Raw genomic sequence first — 20,802 nt, 5'->3', positions numbered from 1 at the left:
TGTTTCACATGTTTTAATGTAGTCAAATTGCTTTTGGGACATTCTGCATTTCAGGTAAAAAGTCTATGACGATAGTATCACAGTATTAGTCTACTTCTTCACGTTTATCTTTAAACCTCCACAAAACCCTAGGCTCCTCACTGTGGTGGCTGAATAAGAATGGTCACCATAAGCTCACAGATTTGAATGGTTGGTCACCAGGGAGTGGCACTATTAGGAAGTGTGTCCTTGTTGGAGGAGGTATGTTGCTAGGGGTGGGTTTTGAGGATTCAAATGCTCTAGCCAGGCCCATGATTCCTGCTGCCTGCTGATCCAGATATAGAACTCTTGTCTCCTTCTCCAGCACCATGTCTGCTTGTACTCCGTCATGTTTCCTACTATTACAAAAATGAACTAAACCTTTAAACTTGTAACTAAGATACTTATCATTGAAGTTTGTTTGTTTACATTAACATCAACTTAATGTTCTATAAAGTTCTATAACTTTTGACAAATATAAGGTATCATATATCAAATCAACTAACAAATCATAAATGATATTTTCACCATGCTAAACACACATACATACACACAAACATGAGGCTATAAAAAGGGTACAGACGCAAACTAAGATAGTTCCAAATACTAAAGCTAAATAAATTCTTAATACTTTGACAACAAAATATTGTTAGATTATTACTCAAAATGAATAGCAGTATCTTTGTATTAGTAAATGTCCAAACAGATAGTAGAGGAATACAAACCTTCTGTGTAAAAGAATTCCAATTATTGTAGCTCCTCCACCCACATCTTGCCTTCCTTCCAAAGACTACAGTATGGAAAAAGGGTGAAGAAGGATAACTTCACAGCTACAGTTAAGAAATGAATGTCATCAGCAGTGTTTAATAAAGTTGATAAGACAATGATGTGGGTTTCCTCTCTGTATGCTGTGATTATCACTAATAAATAAAGGAACTGCTTTGGGCCTATAGCAGAGTTATAGGGGAACAGAACTAGGCAGGGAAAACTAAATGGAATGCTGGGGGAAAGGAGGTGGAGTCAGAAAGAAGCCATGAAGCTGCCACCAGAGACAGATGCTGGGAACAATTACCATGTGGCAATACACAGATTAATAGAAATGGGTTAAATTAATATGTAAGGGTTAGCCAATAAGAAGCTAGAGCTAAAGGGCCAAGCAGTGATTTAAATAATATGGTTTCTGTGTGATTATTTTGGTTCTGGGCGGTCGGGACAAACAAACGGCCTCCTTCCTACAGGACAACCCCTTTTTACCTTGTGATGGATGTGGCACTTCACCTGTGTAATCTTCTTTTCAAAACTGTCACTTTAATAATGGGGAAAACATTTAAATTCCATCTGTGGAACATCCACAAAACTCCTGCATCAGTACTTCTCAAAACTGTCAAGATCATCAAAAACCAGGAAAGTGCGAAACGCTCTCATAACCAAGAAGATAAGGAAAAGATGATGACTAAGTATAAATCAGTATCATGATGAGAAGCCAGGAGAGAAAAGGGAAAGTGGGTAATAAAGAAAGGGGGAGAAAGTACATAAATCCAAAGTGCTCCTAAAAATAAGATTTATTATTAAAAGGGTAAGATGGGAACCAACTGTTTATAATCCATGTTCACTAAGTGTGGAATTGATACTGCTGAAGGATGTGTATAACCCTTGCCAGAGAGGTTCCCATGTGGGGAAGCTCAATGAATCTCAGTCCAGCCAGCTGGGATCTCACTGACAGACAGATCTCAGGAACTGGGTAGACTCTCCTAGCCCACTCACCATTTTCTTTTCAAGTTCCGGACACATTCAGCTTCACTTTTACTCCATTGTTGTTATTATTTCTTTTAATTTATGGTTGATTCTCTTCTTCCTATATTTCAGCTACAAAACTTCTTCAGTAGAGTCTCACAGTGTGAAACAAATCCTGGTGACTTTCTTGCCCACAACTGAAGTAAGGGGCCCTGTTCTGTAAAAAACGTCTTCCCGATTCAACACACTGGAAGTTGCAATGTTTTGTTCTAGTGAGTTGTTAGCATTTGTACTATCTGGTGTGGAAATTCACCAAAAATCTTAATTCGCTGAAGCCCTTCTTCCAAGGGATAAACCAAGGAATACCTAAATGAAGGAAGGAAAGAAGAAAGAAGGAAGAAAGGAAAGATGGATGGATAGATAGATGGATGGAAGAAGGGGAAGGGAGGGAGGAAGGAAAGGAGAGAGGAAGGAAGGAAGGAAAGAAGGGGGGAAAAAGCAAATAAAAACCCAAGCTGAACCCCCCTGAGCACATCACTACGATCCAAACAGCTGTCAAGGAACTCTCAGTAAGAGAAAACTTCCAAAATTGCTGGGACACTGAAGTGCTTCCCACATGAAGAGGTGGGACGAAATCTCTGGGTGCCACTGGAACCCCCCATAAAACACATGCTATAATACCACTCCAAGACAGTCCATCTCTTTCCCGTGTTTTGTGTTTTATGAGTTATTTGTCGTTTCTTTAACTAGTTGTAGACATGCGTGAAATTTGTAAATTAATCATCTAAACATCAAAGTCAAAGCTTTTAGGGGAACAGAACCTTGGAGTTTCCTTATTTACTAAGCTTGTTTAACTCTAGAACCTTGAAGTCAAAGGTTTTGTTTGAGAGAAGGAAAACTTCAGAGTTCGGAGGAAGCATTGCCTGCTTTCAATTACATTTTGAAAACATATCTGGTCGACAAGGTGGAAAAAAAACAACAATTTATAGTATACTGAAGATAGCGCCTGCACCTGTCATCGCGCACCTCCATGATGTTCTTATGACCTCAACATGAACATGCACCCCTCCCCCTATCCCATCCAACAATCCAATGAATGCCAGCCCCGAGTTGGTTCATGATCTAACGGGCAATGATAGCCATTTGATTTTCTGTAATGTTTAACATAATTTTTAAATTTTTATTATCCAATTCAAGTATTTCGGACGTTTCCAATCCTTTTCCTTTGAAAGACCTTCACATTTCCTGCAGATCCCCACATGGTAGTGATGACAGCTGAGAATCTCCAAAGCTAATATAAAGAGGCTTCCACTCAGTCCTTTCTTGGTCATTGGAGATAAAAATGTGGTGTCATTTCTCAGTGGCAGAGGTACTGAAAGCCAGCAAGGTTGGCACTGATTTCAACATCACTGGGCTTCCAGAAAGACCCTGAGCTGTGGCCTTCATCCTCGGCTCAACCTAAGAACAACCTGGAGCCCTTTGCAAAGTCTTGATGTACATGTTCCTTCTAGAATGATCGAGTCAGGCTTCTGGATGTTAGGGCCAGCTTCAGAATTCCTAGTTCTCATTCCGATGTGTAGGCTAAATTTGGAATACAGCAATGCTTCATTCTATTAGCAAATAGCTCCAACTGGTTTTCATGTCATTCTTTTTATTTCCTTCTCCATCTTACATCTTTGAACAAGCAAGATGAAGAATGTTTGGCCCATCATGATAGGAGTCAGTGTCCTACAACTTGACAGTTTCCTGGGACTTTTCACTGGGAGGAAATCCCACAACACAGATTACAAACATCCAGCAAAGCTGCAGTCTCTTTTTGCTTTCTAAGCCCACAGAGCACAGTTTACATTAACCTAAATCCCTCAAACAGACTTTCTTTTGATTTATGGGATGAATGTTTGTCAACAAATTCTCCAGCAGTCACATTTAAAGAAAAATGTTTTTTTCCACGTTCCACATGGAGAATTTTACCCAAACAAGGAAGCCACAAATACATAGAGGCAGAACTTAGCAAGAGATCCACACTGACCTTGTAATCAACATGCAGCCAAATGCCTAGGCCGGCAACTTTTTTTCTACCAAAAACTCTTTCTAAAACCTCAACAACCACCATAAAACCTCACTGAAATGAGCAAAGGAAGTTAAGAGCCCAACTTTTATACAAATAACTTCATATTTGCAATACCCATCTTGGAAGATTTCTTTGTCCCCATACCCTTTACTTCAAATCATGGATGAAATTAATTTGTGAAATGTTAAAAAAAAAAAGCTATCACAAGAGTAGCTATTTTATAGCCCATGTCATAATGAGCTCTGTCAAAAATTAAGCTCAAAATTGACTTTCTAGACGTCCAAGAGCCTTGAAGTTCTTCTCTTCCCCCTTCTTGTCCTTCATATTTCATACAACATTCTCAAGACCTTGATAGAGATTGTGCACGGTCAAACAGCAGCAGCAGTGGTGTGTGTGTGAGTGTGTGTGTGAGAGTGTGAGCGTGTGGGTGTGAGTGTGTGAGAGTATGTGAGCATGTGTGTGAGTGTGTGTGTATGAGTGGTTGTGTGAGTGTGTGTGTGTGTGTGTGTGTGTACGAATGTGTGTGTGAGAGTGTCTGAGTGTGTGTGTGAGAGTGTGAGCGTGTGGGTGTGAGAGTATGTGAGCATGTGTGTGAGTGTGTGTGTATGGGTGGTTGTGTGAGAGTGTGTGTAAGTGTGTGTGTACGAATGTGTGTGTGAGAGTGTGTGAGTGTGTGTGTACATGTGAGTGTATGCGTAGTGTGTGTGTGAGAGAGAGAGAGACAGAGACACAGAGAGAGGGTCCACTTATAAGTGGGCCCTGGCTCAGATCCTTTGATCTCCCATGCATGTGTGATTAAAATGAGCTCTTTTATGAGTATTTGTTGCTCAGTAACCACTTTCAAACATTTACATTACTAGAAGTAGATATGGAAAGCCACTTAACTAGTTCTAGTAGTTGTTGGGGGGGGGGGGGGGGACAGCACTACTGATGGCACTCTCCGCGTCACCACTAGAACCCAGGACGAAGATTTTTACTAGACACCCACAATGGAGTCCTCCACAGCATATTCCACCTATACCTTCACTTTCTGCCTGCTTTAGGGGTGCTGTTCCATCAGATCACCCATTTCCTTCAGTTTCCCTATGCTGATATTCCCACTAAACTTTCCAGGAGAGGCTTGGAAGATCTGTGACTCACAGGAGCTTGAGAAAGCCCAGTCTCAGAACTCAGCGTTTGCCTATTTCTGTTTCTTTCTCTTCCCAAATGGTCTTTGGGTGGGCTCTTACTATTCTGTTTGGTTACAAAGCTTTGTTTCTATCTCCAACCACTTCAGTTCATCTACCCCTGGTGTCCATCCTCCCTGTCCCACCGGGAGTTTTCTCTACTCATGTTATATTAATAATAATTGAAATGGAATGACTCAAAATTGTAGCCAGTGCTGTAAAGTTTAATCCCAGCACTTGGGAGATGGAAGCAGAAAAATCAGGAGTTCTGGTTATCCTCAGCTATTTGGTGAGTTTGAGGTCAGCCTGGACTACATGAGCCCCTCTGTGAAAAAGTGCAAAACAACAAAAATGACCCAAAGGTAATGGTGATCAATATGCATTGTATAAATGTATGAAACATTCAATGAAATTAATCTATTATTTAAAAAAAACTAAAAAATTAGGAGTCAGAGCAATTGCTTAGCAATTAAGTAACCACTGGTTGCTCTTCCAGATGATCTGAGTTCGAGTTCAGCACCCATATCTCAGGTCACAACCATTTGTCACTCCGGTTCCAGGAGATCTGATACGCCCCCTTCTGGGCTCTGAGGGCACCAGGCACACATGGAGCACTGCATGTATTCACTGAATGGTTCATAGACATACATGCAGGCAAAAGACACATGTACATACAATAAATATTTTAAGATAATGAAACATTAAAACTATAAAAAAATAAAAATATGACTCAAAATTTTTAAAAAATATTTGCAATTTGAGCTCCAGCATGAGCTGGTCACATCACTCATAACAACTACAATGCGTACCCATTTTCTTTTTTTTTTCTTGCAAAAGCATTCAAGCTTTTGAAAAAATATATGTTCAGCAACCTTTTGGTTACTTTCTTAGACAGAAGTTACTCATGGGTTGTAAGGAATAACGAAGGATGAAATTACATTGTTTGCCTGATCACCACTCTGTTGAAAAGTCCAGGGAGGAGAGATATCCAAATTCAGTAGCAACCATCTTTTCATTTTTTCCACAAGGATTTGCTGTGGGATAATCCTCTTATACATTGCAAAGATTTGCCACATAATTGGTTTAATAAAATGCTGACTGGCCAGTAGCCAGGCAGAAAGTATAGGTGGGGCAGCCAGGCTAAGGATGATGGGAAGGAGAAGGGCGGAGTCAGAACACACTGGACAAACATGGAGAGAGCAAGATGGGCATGCCTTACTGAGAAAAGGTACCACCACCAGGCAGAGCATAAATAAGGAATATGGGTTAACTTAAAATGTAAGAGCTAGTTAATAATAAGCCTGAGGTATTGGTGGAGCATTTATAAATAATATTAAGTCTCTGTGTCGTAATTTGGGAAGCAGCTGCTAGGTATTTGGGACCAACCAGCTCTGAGACAGGAAACTTCTGTCAACAAGTATTGATATCTTCTCTAGCTATAAAAGACTAATTTTCCCCAAAAGTTTTTAAAGCTTTATTTTTAACTTATGTGTATAAATGTTTTGCCTGAATGTGCATTTGTGAACTGTTCAGTGAATTAATGCAGTGCCCAAAGAGGCCAGAAGAGGGCACTGAACCCCTGGAACTGTACTACTGTGGGTGCTGGGAATCAAACTCCTGGACTACACAGGAGCAGCAAGTAGTCTTAACCCCTGAGCCATCTCCCCAATCCCTACCTGAAATCTTATTTACCAAGATACTGTTTAGAATCTCTGCACTTTGCCAACCCACTCTCTGCCAGGCAGATTCACAGCCACAGATAAGAGATGGTTTCATGCCAGAGCTTCAAGGTATTGAAACTTCCCAAGACGAACGCCAACCAATTCCACTCACCACCCCACCCTCGCCCAATGAAGCTCTCCCTCTCTTGCCACCAGCACCGCCCCCCAGGAAAAGTTAAGACATGCTCCCATGCCCTTGGATTGCCATCTTGGTTTCACCAGTCCCTCACATTTTTTTCCATGCCAATGGCTACATGACACATAGCTTTAGTGTTCATACATCTTGAATCCAATGACTGTCCAAATGCGTTCCTGCAATCTTTAATCTGGCGAAGAGCATGGGTGATACACTACTGCAGGAAATTTAGTTTCAGGATAAGTGTCAGGCATTGTGGGGTATTCTATCACACTGTGAACCCCGAGTTTATGTTTTCATTCATTAAATAAAAATCAACCTTGGTTCACAGGGTAGAGCCCACAGCTGGTTGACTGGAGGAGCCAGGAACACAGATAGAGAGATGCCCAGGAAGGTTTAGGGAGGGGGCTTGGAGTTTTGCAGTCTTTTTAGTTTGGGACGACTGGAAAGATGAGTCTTTTGCTGGGTCTCAGCCAAACAGGAAGGTCAGCAGGTTGCTGTATCGGCGTGAATAAACGCAGGCAAATATTAAAGAATATATACAAATTTAATGATTAAATAAAACTTACAGAACGGAGATTCCCGCGTAGCACAGGAGGTAGGAAAGTACGCATTCGCCCGAGGCAAACCCGCCCCCTAAAGAGGCTGGCTTAACTTCTCCTTGGCCTCTCCGATCTAGCAGGTTTTCACCCCCCACATCTGACTTCTGAGTCTTTGTTGGTAAATAGAACAATAGAGATGTAGTTAAAAACCTACATTTGGTAGCCGTGGCCAAGCCAGGGTTGAGGAACCTGAAGTCCCTCCAGGCCTGAGTGGCTGGCAGGATGCTGACTGAGAGGCCATTATTAAAATATCGGCAGATTCATGTGTAGCCACTAAGCCAACAGAAAAGCATCAGTCAGGTGCTGTGTGATATTTTGATCATATTCTGACAATAAAGCTTACTTGGAGTCAGAGGGTAGAGCTAGCCACTAGCTGACCATAGAGGTTTTGGATGACTGAGGACAGATAGGCACAGAAGTAGTAAGGCGGAGCTAAAAGAGGAGCACAACCATTTCGGATGGAGGAATGGAAGAGACAGGAGGTCACGGTTGGCTTCTCTGCTGCTTCTCTGTTTATTCAGGCTCTTATCCCAATGTCTGATGCCCGATTTTTTATTATTATTAAGAATAATTAGATAAACCTTCAATCAGGACATCAGGTGTGTGATCCATACAACCTCGTTCATGCTCTGGAACATTCCTCACTGACAGAGAAGGTCATCATTTCTCAGAAGCTTTTGTGTATCAACTAAGACACTGGGATTGAGGCTTCCCAGTCCTCAGAAAGGAACTTACCTTTCAGCTGGAACTCTTGATTTCCAAACAAAGTTATGCAAGGTAAACTTCTTCAGCAGAAGTCTGTCAAACAGCAACTGACCAAGGGACCTGTTGCTTGGCTGATTCTGTGTGGCTTATGTAGCCTTGAGGCAAGGATTCCAGCTCACCCTCCCGCTGCATGTCCCACACACTGAACCCGTATCCAGCAGATGTTCCTTCCTTCCCAGCCCCCGCTACCCAGTCTTGACCCCGGCTCTGTTTATGGGTTTGACCCCATTTCTTCATCTCACTTGGTCCTGTGAACTCGACCTAATGGACATATTCTTCTCTATCTCGCCTCCAGCATTGGCTGTACCATCACAGCTAGCTCCTTTCCTTCCATTGCCTCCAAAGGCTTTGCCCTGCCTCCTTCCCCCAGCTGTTTCCAAGTAAAGGAATCCCACTGTCTCCTTGTGATGGTGGCAGAATCAACCCCAGCCCTTTGATGGATGATTCTCTCTGAGTAAAACCCTAATCCTGTAGTTTCTCCAGACAGCAGTCCAAGGCTAACTATGAATGCGGCCCATCATGAAATCATAAGCTTACTTAAAACATAGCAACTTTTTTCAGGGTTTCTTTCCATGACTCGATTGTGTGGCAGATGACCTGGCTGGACATGCTTACCATGATGTCCATGGAGAACAAGGCTTTGGACTTCACATCAATGTCATCTTCTCAACACTGATGTCAACTGCTCACCCTGACAGGTCTGGGGCACTGGGTGAGTTTACCAGCTATTTTGTACCCATTAATTCCTACAATGACAGTCATCGCTGGAGAATAAACAAATAGCCAGTGTGGTCCCAGTGCTGTAAGGGGGTCATGAGGAACTTCCTCTAGCCTGACCTGTCCAATAGGAGAAAATCAAATCAAATTAAGCCTGCACCTCTTCGGACCCACTGCTTACACAGCCGATGCTCATCAGACACGAGTGGCTTCTGCCAGCAGTTCTGGGTAGCACAGTCCGGACACAACCACCACACAGAAAGCTCTCCCACAACAACACTGATACACTGGGTTTACAAGCCAACACGCCCTTTGTACCGCACACCTGAAAGCAGTACAAACGGCAAAGACTGGACACCTCTCTCCCACATGCTTTCTCAGCAGCTCCTGGGAGTCTGGACAGAGCACCAGCACACACAGACAACAAAGGGTTTCCAAGTGGCCTCTGGGAGGAGCGGAGGTTTCCCCTTCCTGCCTCTGGCTCACATCTGCCTGTTGCTCACTGCTTGCTGCCCTCTTCTCTGTCTCAGGGGTTCTTTTAAAGTCTCTTCCTATTTCTTTCATAAAATTAGGAGGGTTTTTCCCCCCTTCTTCATTCAAAAGTTTAAATAAACAACAAAGCAAATGCCAGATTTAGAAAGGCGTGGCCGTGGCCCTTTTCATAGATGACTAGATGTACGTATCTCTCCCCCTCCCCCCGCCGTGTCTGTGTGTTTGTGTGTTTGTCTGTCTGTGTGTGTGTGTGTGTGTGTGTGTCTTTTGGTCTGTCTGTCTGTCTCTGTCTGTCTCTCTGTCTCTTTCTCTGTCTCTCTCTTTCTCTCTGTCTCTGTCTCTTTCTCTGTCTCTGTCTCTTTCTGTCTCTCTGTTTCTTTCTGTCTCCATCTCTTTCTCTCTGTTTGTCTCTATGTCTCTCTGTCTCTCTCTGTCTCTGTCTCTGTCTGTCTGTCTCTCTCTCTGTATCTCTCTCTCTCAGCCTTCCTAATGTTCCCCTTCAGAGGCAATGACCTCACTGACCAAGCACTCAGTTTAGGCAGAGCTACTGCAGTTTACAAAGCAGAGATCTTCTAGCCCAACAAGTGCGCCCGTGAGAGACTGGGGAGAATTTTTAGAGCCCCAAATTAAAAATAATCCCACTATTTAATATTTTTGACAGCCAACCCCTCCTCCCCCAGCAATTTGTCTGAGTAAACAGTCTTCAAAGCTGATTCCCAGGGATGTGATGCAACCCGTAGATGAGACATCCTGTGTGTGTGAATAACAGCCCTGCTCCCAGCTCTGGGGCCCACACCGGCCATCCATTTCATGATGCTTGCTTGTGTTTGGTTTTTTTTTTCTCCTTCCTCTTCCTCTGATCTGGGCTCTGGAAATAAATTACTATTCTCACAGATGTGTGCACACTTCCCAGTGCACAACGAAGCTTCTGTTCCAAGTTCAGCAGCACCTCAGGCAGGGACATCCAGCAAACCACCACTGGATAAGGGCCAAGCCCAGCGCAGCACGCTCAACCGACCCTACGGGCTCTTCCTCCTGGCCTCCTCTAGGTTATGGGATTTCCCAACTGTGGTAACAGCCCTGACACGTGCCTACCAAGAATGCCAAACACAACCAGAACCTCCAGGAACCCCTCACGGTGCCTCCTTAAGCCAACCACCTTTGCAGCTTGCTCAATATACTCTCAACCCTCAATAGCCTGGCCACTGGCCTGGGCCCCAACCTCCTCAGCCGGGCCAAGGCAGCTCTGTTCTCATATGTTCTCTGGGTGTGCAAGGTGCCCCAACTGCACCACGCCTGAAGAAGCCTCACACACATCCCGGGTAGCCTGACCCACATCCTCCTACCCAGACAACTTCATTCTCCTCCACTTGCCTCTATCCCTGTGATCCAAGCTAGCCTTGAAGAAGTAGAAAACACCCGGAGGGGAGTCCTGGGGCGGAGCCCAGGGAACCGAGACTAGAACACCTGGGAGTAGATGAGAATATCCAGGTCCATGGAAAGTACCACTTTTATCCCCTCCCCCACTTAAGGGGCCCACACCTCCACCACAGCTACTGGTCTTCTCCTGAGGCCTGAGAGTTGGGGGTAGACCACAGAGGGTCATGTCTGTAGGAACACACTGTGAAACAGGCAGAATACACCCCAAGTCTAGTCCTGTACTTCCACTCCATGGGCTTGGGGGGCCTCCCTAAAATGAAGGTCCCAGCGCCCACTACATTGCGATAACGAGGTAACCATGACAACTACCATGCCAGAGTTTGGCAGAGCAAATGAAGCCCCTTGGGAAACGTTGTAAGTTCTTCCTGTGTGTTCTAGACTGTAAACAGAAGTTGTGGTGCAATGACTGAAACTCTAAAGAAAACTGACCTGGGTGGTCCGAAAGAAGTAAGCCAGGTTGCCGGGGAAGAAAATTTCATACTACAACGCATTTTCTTTCCGTTCACCACTCATCCGGTTCACGGTACCCCCCCGGCTGCAGGGAGTGCAGCATTTGGAACATACCCAAATCTAGGCGCTCCTGGTCTTCGTGTTCGTCCAGTCCATCCACCTGGCTTTTGACACACTGAAAGACACGGGGAAGCAGTTCATGGATTTCATATAATGTCTGTTTCTCGTGAGCTAGAATGACGCTCTTGGGAAACATCAATGAAACCACATCACCCACATCACAACACGTAAACAGGAAATCTGCCTGTGTTTATAATTAGCACCAGGAGCTAAAAACAAGGAAAGGATGCATGTCCAGCTAAAGCACACCTGGAGGCCAGCCACGGGTAAAGCAGTGTCAGCAAAATCCATGGATGAGAAGCTTCCAGTACAGAATGCACCAGAGGACGCTGTCAACTATCTTGTATATGTAACAGCGACAACTCAGACAGATAGCAAGGTTTGGTCATAAAAGCGTAGCCCATTGTGATCCTAATATAAGAAATTGGATTTGGGGCACACTCCTGCCTATTTGTGGACTTCTATGAACACTGGCTCAACTATCATGTCTACTTTAATACAGAAGGGAGACAGCAAGGCCAAACAACCATCAGTCCTTACCTTTCCATCCTCCTCATCAGGCGGAGATCTGTCAGACTCCACATTCTTAATCTCTGCAAAAGAAATCATTCTCATTAGAATTGCTGAATAGAGCTTTACTTAGAGCGGGGGGGGGGGGGAGCAAAGAAAGGAGATGACACATTATAAATAGGGTATTAGCTGGGTTTTTAGATTAGATTTCTTAACATTCGACCCTATCAAAGAATGAAGCATTTGATCCCCTGAATGAACACACACACACACACACACACACACACACGCACACACTGGCATTGTTTGTGTATACTAAGATGTAAATAAGGCAGGGAACTCTTACTGGAAATCCTGGGGCAGCAGCAGGGGTGGCAAAGGAAGGATGCTTATCCCTGAAGATTCTACACAATAGCACAGATGCAGAGGATGCGACTGGTACCCACCTGAGCAAATCCCACTTGCCTCTTCCCCTGGATTCCACAGATGGCAATGGGAGAAAGGGAAATGACTAACTCGTTCGCAAAGAAACCCTGCAGTCCCTTCTGCAGCACTGAAAGTGGAACACGCCACACCGTCCTCAGCACCGACCTCAGCTGGCCAGGCTGACTAGGCGGTGGCTGGCCCTAGATGCCCCAGATGGCCCAGGTGTCCCCCTCGCAGCGAAGCTTTTCCTGGAAAGTGTTCAGGATGTCCTGTGATGAACAGGAAACCCAGGTGAGGTGGTATGTTTCTCTGTTCCTTGACTGACTGGCTCTCTTCCCAGATACTCTGTTCCCGGAAACAAGTGTGAAGACTGTCAACATAGCCACGGGGTGCAGGCGTAGGAATAAGTACATACTGACATCCCTAGCAGGGGCAAAAGCTGAAAACTTTCCCCCTGAATTTAAAGGAATATACAGCCCTGGGGGTCTCGGGGTCTTTTCTATGATCTCAGCTTCACAGCCCCCAAGGACCTTTCTGATGTGGTCTCAGAGAAATGCCAAGAATTTCCCCAGACAGTTCAGAAACTGGACATTCCCTACCCTTTGGTCTCTCCTGCTAATTTCAGTTGCCTTCTACCTCAAACCTCCAAGTGGATGGATTCAAGTTCTTAGCACAGCCAGAGATGGGGGTCAGTCTATGTTTCTGCATAGGAAACGTGCAAGGCCTCATTGAAAGGCTCTCAACGACAAACCAGGTGGTAAGGGAGACAGACTGGAAAGACGGAATAGGAAGTGATGGAGGCAAGAACGGAACAGCCTCAACTCCACTGGTCGCATTTTTGTTAATACCGAAGAATAACTGAGTCTGGGCTGGAGGGATGGCTCAGGTGACAAGAGCACTGGCTGCACTTACAGAGGACCCAAGCTCAGTTCTCAGCACCCACAACTGCTGGCAACTTCAGCTCCAGGGAATCTGACATCCTTTTCTGACCTCTACTGGCACCCACACATACATGTATGCATACTCACACACAACATACAAACATACACATAGGTAAAAATGATTTTTTTTTTAAGGAATAACTGGATTTATCTTAGACCAAGCAAGCACACTACAGTGACACTGGACAACTGTGTATTGATCATAAACTCATAATGCTTATTATGTTTCTTGATAAAAATGAAAGCATAATAACCTCAATTTTGTGCGGTTGTGTCAACTCTTCTCAACAGAGAAAAGAGATGAGGTTGTACTGATGGCTGGTACTTAATGCCAGCTTTCACATGAACTTCCCAATATGGCCTCTGGGTGGCGGAAGAGTAACATTTGCGTGAAGAACAGCCATACCAGCGAAAACAGACCGGTTTTGCCTTTGAGACTACCCTTTCAGTGCCAAAAGTCCAAAGCAAACAGTTAAAATAAGTTTTCCAGCCCACTTCGCAGATGCACAGAATTGGTGCGAATCGCCTACCGTGGTGTTTGCCACCTAGGGGTAGCTGAGGAAGCCCTTTGGAAACTCATACCAACATGATAAAATTTCAGGTAGAGAAGATAGGGGCAATGTGCCAAAGAAGAGAGTGGCCAGAACCAAGGTTCCAGGAGCACATCTGCACCTGAGAGGATGGGGACCACACAACTCCATCCTTCTGGCTACAGGCTATGCCCTTAACGCCACTCCAGACCACTGTATCCCTAAAGCATTCCATACATGCAGGCTCTTCTTTATTCTGAAGCGCACCTTGGAAAGCAGGATATGGCCTGTTATCTCTTAGCAACATCGTTAAGCTTTCTCCCTCAGTCCCATCCTTAAATGACCATGATCCTAGCATATTTCCATTCCTACATTTTCCCTTACAGCCTCCTGTGACATTATTATTATTATTATTATTATTATTATTATTATTATTCAACTGCTGTAGAAAATGGACATATTGGAGGTAATCATATGTGAAAGAATCCAGTTTCAGAAAGACAAATATTATCTATTTTTTTCATTTGTGGTTCCTAGATTTTATATAGATACATAAATCATGTATGTATGTATGTATATACATAGTAATGAAGGAAGTAAAACTGGGGATAAAGTAGACTAACAGATGTGAGGGAGGATGAGAAAAGAGGGAAACAGGCATGGGGGTAGACTCAAATATAATATCTACTTGGTAAAAAACGTAAGACAATAAAATTTCAAATATTTTTAAGATCTGCTACATATACTCCATAATAAAATGATAGATTTCCATTATAACTACTTTTAACTTTAAAAATAACTTTCAGATATATAAAAATCCTCACCCTAAAGTTACTTTTTAAATTTTGTGAAAATGTGCAGATTCAGATTCATAGCTTATCTTTCATTAACTTAGAAGCACTAGCCAGAATACCTCAGGGTCTCTCAGAGAATACAGTGCTCATTCTACTGGGGTTTAATTAAATTGCTCCGGGAGACTTTCTGTTAAATTAGTGGGCTCCTTTTACACTAGCCCAGGGTACCACCAATTGCATGGTGCAATCAAACCACTCGTTGCTATAGCAACCCTTGGTTGATAATAGTATCAGTAACTCTAACTATTCTGCTTTAAGGGCCTGTTAATGTCTTCAAGGTCCACCCACAAGGAAGGATTACCTCTCTAAATCGCACTTACCCAACTCGATAAACATGTTTTTTAAAATACTGCCAAACTGTAATAAAACGAGAGATCATCGCTAATACTCATGTTCACTAATGACACAGCACCAACAAACAGGGATTCTTACCCCAGGGATAAGTAGCTGCAAGATTAGGATCAAGGTCTCATTAAGATTTGCCTGGAGAAAAGCTTACCTCCATGGATAAGCTTTATTACCTCTTCTTGTAAAATGGAGCCAGAGTGGAGACTTATGCAACAGAAAGTGAGCCAGAACCTCTCAACAGTCCTGGGGTTAAACATGGGACCCTTCCTCCAGAAAGGACAGAGAAAAGCTCTCACCAGAGCCAGGCTGCCCACGGGTGCTGCTTTCTACCATCCCACTTCACAGTTGATGGCTACACCTAACAGAGACTGGCAGACGTGTCCTGCACTTAGCTGGCAAGCTGGTGGCCACATCCATGTGCTCTGCCTCTTGATCAAATAAAACAGCACCCTAATAATGCTTATCCTCACCCTACAGCCTCTAGCAACACAGTAATTCACACATCCACTGTGCTCTCAGAGGTGTGTCACATTCCTTATTGGGAAGGCTGAGGCAGGGGGTCATGTAGTAAGTTCCAGGACAGCCTGAGCTACACAAGATGATATTCTGTCTCAAAAAACAAAACCAAACAGTCTTTTACTGCGTGCTTTTCTCCTCTTGTGCAGTAAATGCATTCTGGAAACAGACTTTGGGCTGGGATCAAATTGGTCTGGTGATGCAGGAGTCCCCTCTGTGTGTTGTGATTACCATTAATGAATAAAGAAACTGCCTTGGCCTGTTGATAGGGCAGAACTTAGGTAGGTGGGGAGGACTGGACTGAATGCTGGGAGGAAGAAGGCAGAGTCAGGGAGACACCATGGAGCCGCCAGAGTCAGACATGCTGAATCTTTGCCGGTAAGCCACTGCCATGTGGTGATATATAGATTAATGGAGATGGGCTAAATTAAGGTGTAAGAGTTAGCCAATAAGAAGTTAGAGCTAATGGGCCAAGCAGTGATTTAATTAATATAGTTTGTGTGTTTCTTTTGATTCTGGGCAGCTGGGACAAACAAGCGGCCGCTCCTTGCAACAGTCTGGGAATGAACAATTGTATCCCCTGCCCGTTACATACAAGGTGGGGGATCAAGAAGTCCCCCACCCACCTACATCCATCTGATGGGATATGGTGGGTGTCAGGGCAGCTCTGGATGGGGAGAAGAAGGGAAGTTGCTTGCTGTATTAAATTGCTAATTCAAACACCTGCAGTAACAGCACAATCTCATTACTAAAGTCTGATCACCAGGCTAACTAACTGGACAGATGTGGGCTCTGTCCCCGGCTTCTTCCCACACGTGTAGCTCTGCCCCCTCTCTCGTGTGCACCAAGGTTTCACTGCTGACTTACTCACTTCCTTCTGCTGCTTAGTGTTTCACCCCAACATGAACATGCAGCTAATATAGCAAAGGAGATACTCTTAAATCACGAACTATTTATTATAATTCTTGAACTTCTATTGAATTTCTCCCTTTTTCCCCAAGTGGGAATATTAATGGGCGCGCTCATGCTGCTGGCCCTGGTAAGGCATGGGGGAAACAATGAGGCAGTTATCCACAAAAGTCCCAATGAGTCCTTTCCTCCAAGAGCCCACACATTAGGCAAGCCCATGAGCTCAAATCATCCCAGTGGAGTTACAGCAGCAGAGACACCCATGCAAATCTGTGTGCTCTGGCCCCCAGGGACTTCCCCCTGTGCTGGCTAAGGCTCACTTTATTTTTACATCTGGAATTACTCAGAAGAAAAAATGGCATCTTCATGAAATACTTTTAGCTAAATTATTCTTAATACTTCTTTTCTGAGCTACAACAGTAATTGTTTAAGGAAACTTGAAAAGCAAGTATCAGTATAACCACCAACAGAGGAGAATATAGCAATTTTAATGTAGGTGAAGTTTATCTAGCCTTGCGCAATGTACACAGCACACTTGTGCACACAGCACACCAGCCATTTGGTTAGGGCACACCACAATTCATTTGGCTTTAGCATGGTTCACGGTGTGCAACCATCCCCCACCATCAATTTTAGAACATCTTCCTCATGCCAACATGAAAACCCACAGCCATGACTAATCAACTGCCCTCTGACCTCCTTCCCACAGCCCAGCCTTGGCAACCACTACCGTCATTTCTCTCAGTGCTTTGCCTACTTAAGGTATTTTATACAGGCAGAATCGTGTGACCTTTTGTAACTGGCTTTATTAACACAGCACCATGTCTTCAAGTACTATATCAGTACTTCTTTATTTTTTAATGATTAAAATCTTTACTTGGGGGTGGGGGTAGAAAGAAGGTTCTGTGATGAAGAACACTTGCTGATCTTCCAGAGGACAGGAGTTTCGTTCCCAATACCCATGTCAAGAAGCTCACAACAACCTGTAACTCTGCTTTTATTAAATGGGAAAAAAAGAAACAGAATTATTATTAGTACCGATGCTCCAAATTTTCTATGTTTGAGTGAAGTAAAACAGAAGTTGCCACACAAAAGGGCTCCATGTGAACTATGGAAGAGTGTAAGCCAGCAAGCATAAATACAGCCCCTATGTGTATTTTAAAAGTATCAAACACTGGGGAGGGGGAAATAAACATGTAAGGAAGAGTTCTGGACTTAAACACATCTCACCTAAAATTTAACACAAACACAGTTCATGATTTTTTAAAATGTTTATTTTACTTTTGCATATGTATGTGTGATGTATATATGTATGTGTTCATATATGCAGAGGAACACTTGTGTTCACATGTGCATGGGTATGTGTATGCCAGAGGTTGATACTGGTTGTCCCTCTTCCGTCACTGTCTGCTTTGTTTACTGAGTCTGGCAGGGTCTCCCACTGAGTTCAGAGCTGACCATCAGGCTGCTCTCCAAGGGGAGACTGCCTGCAAGGAGCCCCAAAACCCGCCTCTACCTCACAAGTGCTGGGATACAGGCACTGGCCCCATTTTTGATTTAGGTTCTGGAAATTGGAACTCCGGCCCCCATACCTGGAAAGCACAAACTTTATTCACAAAACCATCTCCTCAGCCCAACTTTAAAAGCCACGGCATGAAGAAAAGGTTTGGATGCTAGTGAATGCTATGACCAAAAAAAGTACTTTTGAGTTAAGCTACACATTTGATTGGTATTCTGAAAATATTTAGGGGAACATGTGAGATTATTTTAAGAACATTTGATGCTCTGATCTTCAGAAAAATGTACCTGGTATAAACTAGCGCTGCCATGGACATCCACGTAGAATGAAAATTACTTTTTTCTTTTTCTTCTCAACAGTAATCATACAAGTTTGGATGCAGACGTGAGTCTCTTTCCTCTTGAGTGTATGTCATATGATGACTCTTTCACATGTACCTTATGAACTTCTACACCTGTGCACATTCTACCCCTAGGCTCTCACGGGGGAAAGATTCAATCATGGGCTGGGAGGCGAGACAACCTCCGCCTCAAAATGTGGTTGTGATCATCAATAAGCAGAAGCTCTAAGAAAAAAGTCATTAGATTGCAAAGTAAAATTAGGGCATTAATTTTCTGAATTTAGTCAACTGCTTAAATAAGATGAAGGAAGTCGCCTTTCAAAGAGACAAACAACGTGTGACTTCCCTTTAGGGTTGTCACAGTCTAAGTGAGTAGACTCACTGAGAGTCTACTTCAAGAAAGGGATTCTTTGCCTGCATGTTTAGGATAAACTATTGAAAACTATTTCTCCTTAGCTGAGTTGTACACTCATCCCAAGTCTGATAAGTTGACTCATCTGGAAGAAAGAATCTAAATTAAGAGCGAAACAAATCCATCGCCTCGAGGTGAACTGTGGGGAGCCCCTGGCCTCTGAGCCACACAAGATGGATCAACCAGATGGTCTGTTCCAGTGCAAACCACATCCTTCAGTTCTGTGATGCAGTGGAAGATGAGAAGACTTTTTATTTGAGGATGGGAAAAAGCTGATATCGTTCTAACAGTGTACATGACGGGCCTGCTCTCAGCTTGACAGCCTGTCTTTATCCTTGGACCATTACTGATGGAAGTAGTCTTCTTTTGGGAGAAACAACACTGGCAAACTCGATCTCTAGAAACAATCTGGGGAAGGATGTGCTTCCCAGTAGAGTGAAGGAAGTAATTACAAACCACTTCTGGCTTAGAGGAATGATAACAACAGTCTTTTTGTGGTTTCTCCTTTTTTTTTTTTTTTTTTTTTTTGAGGAACTGCTGTACTTGTTTCTATATTGGCTGCACCAGCTTGTACCACTACCTCATCAAGACAGCTGAACATATCAACTCACAGTGGTCGGGACAGCATACGCAAGACCTGTTCAGTCCCAACTCAGGCACAATCCCATCTCTAGCTGTGGAGCTATTGGCAATTGCTAGATGCCAGGAGGGGGAGAGACAGTATTCTCTAAGACTCTGGCCCCTGGTTAGTTGACCATGCTCCCATGCAAGACCACAGATCCAAGAATAAAAGGGCAGCCAGCACAAATTAGTTTTGAATGATTAAAAAAAAATAGGATACAAAATTAGAAGGATAAGGAATGGGGGTGCTGAATCTGAGAGAGTTGGGGGACATGGGGTGGATATGACCAAAGCAAGTTATCTGAAGCTCTCCAAGAACTAACAAAACATTTTAACTGATACAGGCATATATATATATATATATATATATATATATATATATATATATATATGTGTGTGTGTGTGTGTGTGTGTGTGTGTGTGTGTGTACAAGTATCAGAAAAATTGAAGACAAGTATCAGAGAAATTCACATTTCTATCATGACTTTGATTTCAGAGCCTATAAGTTCCTCTTTTCTAATTTTAAAATATCTAAGGTGTTATAAACCACAGTCACCCTGCTATGCTATGGAAGAATATGTTCCTTTTACATGACAGTATGTTGGCAGCTGTTATCCAGATTCCCCATAATACATCCTCCCTCTCCCCAACCTCCCACCTTCTCAGCCTCTAATAATCAATTTTCTACTTTGTCCTGTGATATCAACTCTTGTGACTCTCACTAATGGCTGAGAACGTACACTATTTATCTTTCTGTGCCTTCCATTTTAAATTACTGAAAATGCCCAAATTCTTTGTCATTGTCGTCATCATTTTTTGAGGCAGGGTTTCTCTGTGTAGCCCTGACTGTCCTGGAACTCTCTCTCTCTCTGTAAACCAGATTGTCCTCAAACTCACTGAGATCTGCCTGCCTCTGCCTCCGGAGTGCTAGGATTAAAAGCATGTGCCACCACCACTGCCCAGCTTCCCAACTGGGCAGGCCTTAGATACCCCAAACTAGAAGAGGAGGTGGTTCTACCTTCAATTAAGCCATCATCTTAGAAAATGTCTTCCTTGTAGATATCCTCAAGCCCCAACAGCTCAGTTCTCAACTGTCCCAGCTTAAAGTACTCACATCTTGATGAAACACTTGTACCACATGCAAATATTCTAAAGAGTTCAGAATTACAGTATTTAAAATAAAACAGCAAAACTGTGTGGGTAACAGCCCTCTAGCTCTCCCATACAGTCTAACAGGAAATACTCAGATATGGAGAACCAGCCAACCAGTCCTCCACGAACTACATGCTCACTTCCAGTCACGTAACACACACACACTTTCACCACTAGCTACCCTTGGGTGTCCGCTGGAGCTACTTAACTTACACTTCGAACCAGGCGTCAGGCCTAGGCCACCACTACACCAGATACCGAGCCCGTGCCTCACTTTAAGTATTAAATGACA

The 20,802-nt window shown here is 43.6% G+C and overlaps 1 protein-coding gene across 4 annotated transcripts in view; it reads right to left on the bottom strand.

Annotated features, from left to right (window-relative positions):
• Positions 1–20,802, bottom strand: part of Arhgef28 (Rho guanine nucleotide exchange factor 28) — a 291,354-nt gene that overhangs the window by 119,146 nt on the left and 151,406 nt on the right. For all 4 annotated transcript variants that reach the window (XM_041663279.1, XM_041663280.1, XM_041663282.1 and 1 more), the window contains 2 exons: positions 11,973–12,025; positions 11,427–11,487 (listed from right to left, as the gene is read on the bottom strand). In XM_041663279.1, the coding sequence (XP_041519213.1) occupies positions 11,427–11,487; positions 11,973–12,025 (114 nt within the window). The remainder of the gene's footprint in view (positions 1–11,426; positions 11,488–11,972; positions 12,026–20,802) is intronic.

Source organism: Microtus oregoni, unplaced genomic scaffold, assembly GCF_018167655.1.
Source record: "Microtus oregoni isolate MIOR12 unplaced genomic scaffold, Mior012 000014F_ref0000157, whole genome shotgun sequence".
NCBI classification, from domain to species: domain Eukaryota; kingdom Metazoa; phylum Chordata; class Mammalia; order Rodentia; family Cricetidae; genus Microtus; species Microtus oregoni.
Note: the sequence above shows the minus strand (reverse complement) of the source record. Positions and strands in the feature narration are given on the sequence as shown.